The sequence below is a fragment of the Mustelus asterias genome, chromosome 22, assembly GCF_964213995.1.
Source record: "Mustelus asterias chromosome 22, sMusAst1.hap1.1, whole genome shotgun sequence".
NCBI lineage: Eukaryota > Metazoa > Chordata > Chondrichthyes > Carcharhiniformes > Triakidae > Mustelus > Mustelus asterias.
The window spans coordinates 12,911,768-12,919,869 of record NC_135822.1 but is presented as its reverse complement, the minus strand read 5'-3'; the positions used below and the strand labels follow the sequence as shown (position 1 = coordinate 12,919,869).

The 8,102-nt window shown below is 45.1% G+C and overlaps 1 protein-coding gene across 2 annotated transcripts; it reads right to left on the bottom strand.

The window, feature by feature from the left end:
* Positions 1–2,500: 2,500 nt before the first annotated feature.
* Positions 2,501–4,639, bottom strand: LOC144509851 (actin-1-like). 2 transcript variants are annotated; one of them, XM_078238756.1, is made up of 2 exons: positions 4,620–4,639; positions 2,501–3,608 (listed from the first exon to the last, which is right to left on the bottom strand). In XM_078238756.1, exons 1-2 carry the CDS (start codon positions 4,637–4,639, stop codon positions 2,501–2,503), a joined length of 1,128 nt encoding a protein of 375 aa, XP_078094882.1. The 2 variants fall into 2 exon arrangements, with proteins under 2 accessions (XP_078094882.1, XP_078094883.1); XM_078238757.1 differs by lacking the exon at positions 4,620–4,639 and having other exon boundaries at positions 2,501–2,812; positions 2,999–3,616.
* Between the last annotated feature and the right edge of the window lie 3,463 nt (positions 4,640–8,102).

Sequence of the window (8,102 nt, the reverse complement as noted above, 5' to 3'; positions counted from 1 at the left end):
GGAGATTTGATAGAGGTGTATAAGATTTTGATGGGTATAGATAGAGTGAATGCAAGCAGGCTTTTTCCGCTGAGGCTAGGGGAGAAAAAAACCAGAGGGCATGGGTTAAGGGTGAAAGGAGAAAAGTTTAAAGGGAATATTAGGGGGGGCTTCTTCACGCAGAGAGTGGTGGGAGTGTGGAATGAGCTGCCGGATAAAGTGGTCAATGCGGGGTCACTTTTAACATTTAAGAAAAACTTGGACGGGTTCATGGATGAGAGGGGTGTGGAGGGATATGGTCCAAGTGCAGGTCAGTGGGACTAGGCATAAAATGGTTCGGCACAGACAAGAAGGGCCAAAAGGCCTGTTTCTGAGCTGTAATTTTCTATGGTTCTATGGTTCTATGCCGACGTTGGACTGGGGTAAGCACAGTAAGAAGTCTCACAACACCAGGTTAAAGTCCAACAGGCTTATTTGGTAGCAAATACCATAAGCTTTGGGAGGTCCTCAGGTCATAAAATGTATTCATTTGGTTTTTCTAATTCTAATTTGCTTCTACTGCTCTACCAGGAAATTCATTCAATGAGTCCTAGATTAGGTCTTCTCCGGTTTGAATCTGTGTTCCCTAACCCATTTGTTATGATTTAACTTGAAGTAAAATTTACATTTTTTTACATCTTTTAGTATTTTACTAGTTGATCTTCCATTGAATAGAGTCTAGTAAAGTCTTCAGGTGAAACAAGGTCAGAGAACAGGGAACATTTGAAAAACGTACAGACTTAGAATATTAAACATATATATATGATGGTACAGAACTTAAACATTTCTGAAAAAAGAGACATGCTGTCCAAGATATTCCCTTTGCACTCATCAGAGCAGTTCGCAAGATTATCAACAATAAAGGGTACTGCAACATGTACTACATGAGATGGGAGTTCTGATTGTTGGCAAATTGGAAGCCACATATATTAATTCACACACAGGGCCCTGTACTTTGCAGACAGAAGGAGCTTGTCTGCGCATTATGCTTTTTTCAACTAAACAATAGCTTGGGGGACAGCCAGGTTAATTTCCCAGAATGAGGGACCATCCAGACTCAAAACATTAGCTCTATTCTATCTCCACAGATGCTGTCAGATCTGCTGAGATTTTCCAGTATTTTCTGCTTTTGTTAATTCCCCACGGCAATGCCTTGACCAGAGTCGACTTGCCTGCTTTATATTTGAAAATTAGCTTGGCAGTTAACTGTTCTTGCTGCATTCTCCATGGCAACACCTCTACTAATCAGTACTCTACTTATCAACCAATTAGCATTCTTTTCTCACACAGTATAAATTGTTGTTCCCTTGACTGTTGGTAATCTTCATCTATCATTGCCATCAGAATGCAAGATGAAAAGATTAGCATCATGTCTCTTTTTTTCAACTAAATATATCATATCCCTACAATGCAGAAGAGACCATGTGGCCCATCAATTCTGTGACAGAGTATCTTACACATGCCCACCCTTTGCCTATCCCCGTAACCGCCACATTTCCCACAGCTAATCCATCTAATCTACACATTTTGGGACATTAAGGGGTAATTAACCCTGGCGAGTCCACCTAACCTGCGCATCTTTGTGGACTGTGGAAGGAGACCGGCACACTCAGAGAAAATCCATGCAGACATGGGAAGAACGTGCAAACTCCACACAGTCACCTGGAATTGAACCCAGGTTCCTAGAGCTGTGAGGCAGCTGTGCCATCGTGCCACCCTATATATGTTTACTGTCCAAGTTAAAGTTATACTTTTTGTTCTGTTTTATGAATATAATACTAAAATATGTTATTCAATTGAAAATCAATTTTGAAAGCAGAGAATTAGATTTGGTTGGAGTAAAAGAGTTCCTCCACAGTACAGCTTTAAGAGACTTGAGGTATAAGATTGAAGTGTGACAATGCCACCACAATTGGAATGTTGTAATTACAAGTTTATATAGAAAGTTTTCATTAACTGGGGGGTTGTTTACTCAGTTGCCTGCACAGTTGGTTAGTGATGCAGAGCAATATCAACAGTGCGGGTTCAATTCCAGTAACGGCTGAGGTTGTTCATGAATGCTTGCCTTCTCAATCTTGCCCCTTGCCTGAGGTGTGGTCCTCCTCAGTTTAAATCACCCCCAATGGTCACCTGGAACTATGATGACTTTACTTTCATGATAAATTGGACAAAGGAATTTATATTGGGAATACGTTGACACAAAGATGGTACAAAAAAATTACAACAGGAAATAAAGTTTCGTACACAAAATGCTTTTTAAATAACTCTATGTAAAACACATATTACACACACACCTCTACCTGGGCTTTTAGATTGTATTGTTAACAACCAATTAACAACTAAGTTAAAGTCATAGGATCCCACAACCAAAGCTACTCAGAAATATTAGTTCCAGTCGTTTATTTTTCATTCAGCATTTAAAACCATGGCCCATTAAAGTATCTGCTATTCTTAGCAATAGTTGTTATTCATACAGGAGTTCCTAGAAACATTTTCTGTGAACCACACACGATCCCATCTCCAGGTACTCGCAAGCCGTAATCCACATTTCTTGGAAGGAAGTTAAACACGTTAGGATGGAAGCCCCTATCCAAACGGAGTACTTCCTCTCTGGAGGGGCAATGACCTTCACCGGGACTCCAGCTGGAGCCAGCAACTGAAGCTCCTTCAGCAGCCTTTCATCTAGGCATGGGAAGAGCGTGGAGCCACCCGAGAGCAACACGTTTGAGTGAAGACACTTCCGTAGATCGATGTCACATTTCAAGATGCTCTTGAAGACCAGCCTATGAACACCCTGACATTCAAAGCCCACGCTAGCAGGAGAAAAAAGAATCTCCGGGGCTCTGAAAAGTTGGCTTTGGATCTGTATCACATTTCCATCAGGCAGCTTGTATTCCTTCTGGATATCTTCTCGCCTTTTCTTCATCTCCAACTGTGGATCAACGGCTACATAGCACAGTTTCTCCTTGATATCCTTCACAATCTCCCTTTCTGCAGAGGAGATGAAGGAATGTCCAACTTCCATCAAGATCCTGACGAAGTATTGGGTGATGTCTCGGCCAGCTAGGTCGAATCTGTTGACAGCATGAGGGAGACAGTAGCCTTCGTAGATGGGGACGGTGTGGGTCACGCCATCTCCACTGTCCATAACCAAGCCAGTGGTCCGCCCTGAAGCGTACAGAGCTAGGACAGCCTGGACAGCCACATACATTGCGGGCACCTTGAAACTTTCAAACATCATCTCGGTCATGGTCTCTCGGTTATGTAAGGGATTCAGTGGGGCTTCGGTCAAAAGCACCGGCCTTTCGTGTGATTTTAAGTGGAGCTCACAATCATATACATGTCTCCAGATCTTTTCCATATCGTCCCAGGCAGTCACTATGCCATGCTTAATTGGATATTTCAAACTCAAGACGCCCCTCTTGGCTTGAGCTTCTTCCCCGACATAGTACTCCTTGTGACCAGCCCCAAGCATGGTTGCCTTGGCTTTGGGACGTCCGACGATGGATGTAATAACCGATCTTGGAGCATTGTCCCCAGCTATCCCTGACTTGCAGATACCCGAACCGTTGTCAATGATTACAGCGGAATTGTCCATGGTTTTGATCCCGTTTATGCTCGTGGCGAAGTTGGGGAAGGCAGTTCGACTTGAGAGGGAAGGTTGAGTGAAGGAGATGGGTTTTGAGAGTTCTCTTTTAATGAGGTCACAGAGCTCGGCCGTACTCTTTCCCTCTATGCGCCAATAAGGGGCCCCTATCTCGGAGTATCCTATTTTCTCTCCCCTCCAGACACATTGTTACGCAAGATGACAGGTGCAGATACATTGGCAACGCAAATTAGCAGTTCATAGCGCTGGATTTTGAGCTATATCTAAAAAGCGATAAGCAAGTCAGAGAAATAAAGAACACGGGGGAACAGGATGTCAATTACAGGATAACGGAAAACGATGGGATATCGAAGATAGTCGATGGTGGGTAATAAAAGAATAGATAGTAGACATTGTGACTAACTCGTAAGATCATTTAAGGAGTAAGCCATTCGACATTGGTTAAGATCATGGCTGATCTGATTATGGCCTCAACTCCATTTTCCTGCATATCCACCAAACTCTTGACTCCCTTGGGTGTCAAAATCTATCTAACTTAGCCTTGACTATAATGAATGACCCAATCTCCACAGTTCAATGTGTAAGCGAATTCCAAAGACTAATGAAAAAATCCTTATCTCTCTTCAGTGGGACGCTTCTTATTAACTGAGTCTCCTAGTTTTAGGTTCTGCAGGAGAGGAACCATCTTCTCAGCAGCTATCCTGTCAAGCCCCCTTAGCATATATGTCTCAATAAGATTACCTCTCATTCTTCTAGACTCCAGAAATCAGCCTAGTGAACCTACACAGAATTATTTCAAATGCAAGTATATCCCTCCACAAGTAAGGAGGCCAAAATTATATACTATACACACCAATGCCATATACAGTTGCAGCAAGATTGCCCTATTTTATACTCCACCCCTCTTGCAATAAAGACCAATATTCCATTTGCCTTTCTAATGACTTCCTCTACCTGCATGCTAACATCTTGTGGTTAATATACAAGGACACCAGATTCTTCTGTATCACACATTCTGCAGTCTCTCTCAATTTAAATAATATTCTGCCTTTCTATTTCCTCTTGCCAAAGTGGACAACCTCACATTTCTCACATTATACACTATCTGTCAATTCTTTACCCACTCACATAACTTATCTATATTCCCCTGCAGATGCTGTCTATCTGGGTTGGTTTCAATTCCAACTGTGTTTCTATTGTGCTTAGAGTGGGCTTTGGCATCGAAACCCAATTTCCGTGTTTAATAATTTTTTTTTCTTGTTGTTAGAACTAATTAGTGATCCTGTGATTCTGTTCCTCCGCATTGTATATTTAAAAAAGTTACAATCACTGAGGTGTGAAACTGAGCAGGAATGAGCTGGAGAGTAGGCTGGCAAGGTAAGGGAGATATAAAAACTTACCTCAGGGATTTTCGGGATTCTGATTCTGAGTTGAGGGGGTGGGAGGTGGGGGGAGACTGGTGGGGGTGGGGGATGGGGAGGAGACTGAAAAGTGATGTCACAGGAAGGCTGTGATTTGACTGGTTAAAAGGGAATCTGCTAAATTTGAATATGTGTTAAATTTGAATCTGTTAAATTACTGGTGATAAGTTGTGTTCAGATTGAGATAATAAGCAGAGATATAAAAAAGTTAAAAAATTTTAAAAACCAAATTCAAAACTAATTAAATAAGGATGAGGATCTGGTGATGTGTTGTTTTTGCATGATGTGGGAGCTGGTGAACTCCATTGTAGTTTCCACTGATACATCTGTAGTAAATGTTGGTTGTTCAAGGAACTCTGGCTCAGAGTTGATGAGCTGGATTCTGAGCTTCGGACGCTGTGACACATCAGAGAGGGGTAGAGTTACCTGGATGCTGTGTTTCAGGAGGCAGTCACACCCCTTAGACTAACTAACATGAATTCGGCCAGTGGTCAGGGACAGGAGGGTGTGCCTGCGAGTGAGGCAGGTAGAAGGATCCAGGAGGTAGAGTTGCAGGAGCCTCAGCCCTTATCCTTGTCCAACAGGTTCGAGAATTTTGTTCCCTGTGTGGATGGGAATGGGGACTGCAAGGAGGATGAGCCAACTGACCGCAGCACTGTGGTGCAGGGAGCCATTCAAGGGAGAGGGGAGGAGAGGGGAGGAGGGGGGAGGGGAGAGGGGAGGAGGGGGGAGGGGAGAGGGGAGGAGGGGGGAGGGGAGAGGGGAGGAGGGGGGAGGGGAGAGGGGAGGAGGGGGGAGGGGAGAGGGGAGGAGGGGGGAGGGGAGAGGGGAGGAGGGGGGAGGGGAGAGGGGAGGAGGGGGGAGGGGAGAGGGGAGGGGAGAGAGGAGGGGGGAGGGGGGGGGGGAGGGGGGGGGGAGGGGGGAGGGGAGGGGGGGGATATTTGTACCTGCATATTTGTACCTATTAACCACTCACAGTTTGGCATAGTCCTGTCCTCATGCAGAAACCCCCAACTCAGGCTAGCCTGTCTTAATTCCCCTCACACACAGCGAGTGTCACTGACCCAGGACCTCTCTCCATTCAGACAGTACATGATAAATGGATGTTGGCACATCCTTTGGAACTTCCATCATTCAGGGCCCCAACCAGATGAGGGAGGGGAATTGGAAAGGTGAGTGCACATAAGGATCAGGTGCCCCAGTAGCAGCTGAAAGAAGTGCTGCCTGGTAACCCATATCACAGAAACAGCTTCATTGCTGAGACGCACAGGGAATGGTCCTGGATGCTGTTCATTGCCCCTGCATGCCAGCTGCTCCCTCATGTCTGATCCTTATCCCACTGCATGACATTAACTCCCCAAGAAACTTGCTAGGCCACACAAAAGATTTCAGTCGGAACTTAGATTCAAACCAATGTCTGTGTCACTCAGTCTGGGGGAAGATGTGCTGCACTTTCACATTGCCTATTGAAGGAAACCTTCATTCTTCACCACTTTCAGCACATCCAAAAGTATTCCATAGGTGATATGAAGGGAGGAGTAATGGGACAAGGGGCAAAGGCCTCACTTTGTATACTGGATGGTATGGACAGCAGCTGCTTTAATGCATAGCTATGCAGGGGGAATGTTGAAGGTTGGTCATCCTCCAGCCACTGCACCACACAAGGATGGGAGTGGTTGTTAGAGTGCAAAGATGGAAAACATTGCTACCTGTCTCTCTCTCTCTCTTCTATGTCCTCACAGATTTTGGATTGGAGCTGTGCCAGATAGTGATGCTTTTGATTGTTGGCACTGAGGCAAGCAAGAGCGCCAGGGCCAGCACAGGCATGACACTGTACCCAGAAGATCAGGGGGCTGCTGCAAAGGCTCAAGTGTCAGTCATCAGGCCGAGGAAGAAGCAAGAAGACAGTGATACCATTCATTCTGGGTCTACAGGAGGTGCTGGCATTTTGAGGAGCTGCTGGATTTCATGTGCCATAGAAGACTACGTCTGCAAAGAGAGTCAATTTGGCTAGGTTCTTGATCACTTGACACTGAGAGAAGGAGGAGGACACTGGCTCCTGGTGGCTGTAAAGGTCACTGTCACCCTGAACGTCCTTACCACTGGATTGTTCCAGGGCATGAGTGTTGTTGGAGTTTCACTGATCCAGACACCTAGGGCGGAATTCTCCCAAAAAAATTCTAAGTGTTGAATTTGCATGAAAACTGGAGTAATCCAAGCTGTCTTTTTTTCACTGGGAGTTCAGAGAAGAATCTCATACACTCTGTGCACTGCACAGACCACCAGCATGAATATCATTAAATTCTAGGGGGCGGGACCTTTTCTCGCTGGAGAGGCTAAAATCAGCGCGCTGAGTAGGCTGCTGCCCATGCACCAATCTGTCAGTGCCAAGATCGGCGCATGCGCAGTGGCCCCGCACTGATGGCCTCCCAATTGGGTTGGTTGGATTGGATTTGACCTGCATTTTGTGTATAGGACATACCTGGGCAATTTTCCACATTTCCAGATGCCGAGTGTTGTAGCTGCACTGGAACAGCTTGGCTCATGAAGCACCAGTCTTCAGTACTATTCCCAGAATATTGTCAGGGCCTATAGTCTTTGCAGTATCCAATGCCTTCAGCTGTTTCTTGATATCATGTGGAAAGAACTGAATTGACTGAAGACTGGCATCTGTGATGCTGGGAACCTCCGGAGGAAGCCGAGATTAATCATCTACTTACCACATCTGGCTGAAGATTTTTGAAAATATTTCAGCCTTAACTTTTGCACTGATATGTTAGGCTTCCCCATCATTGAGGATGGGAATATTTGTGGAGATTCTTCCTCCAGTAATTTGTTTAATTGTCCACCTCCATTCACAGCTGAATGTGGCAGGACTGCGGAGCTTATATCTGATCCATTGGTTGTGGAACTGCTTTGCTCATCACTTGCTACTTATGCTATTTGGCACATAGACCTGTGCTGTAGCTTCACCAGGTTGACAACTCATTTTAAGGTATGGCTGGTACTGCTCCTTACATGCCCTCCTGCACACTTCATTGAACCAGGGTTGATCC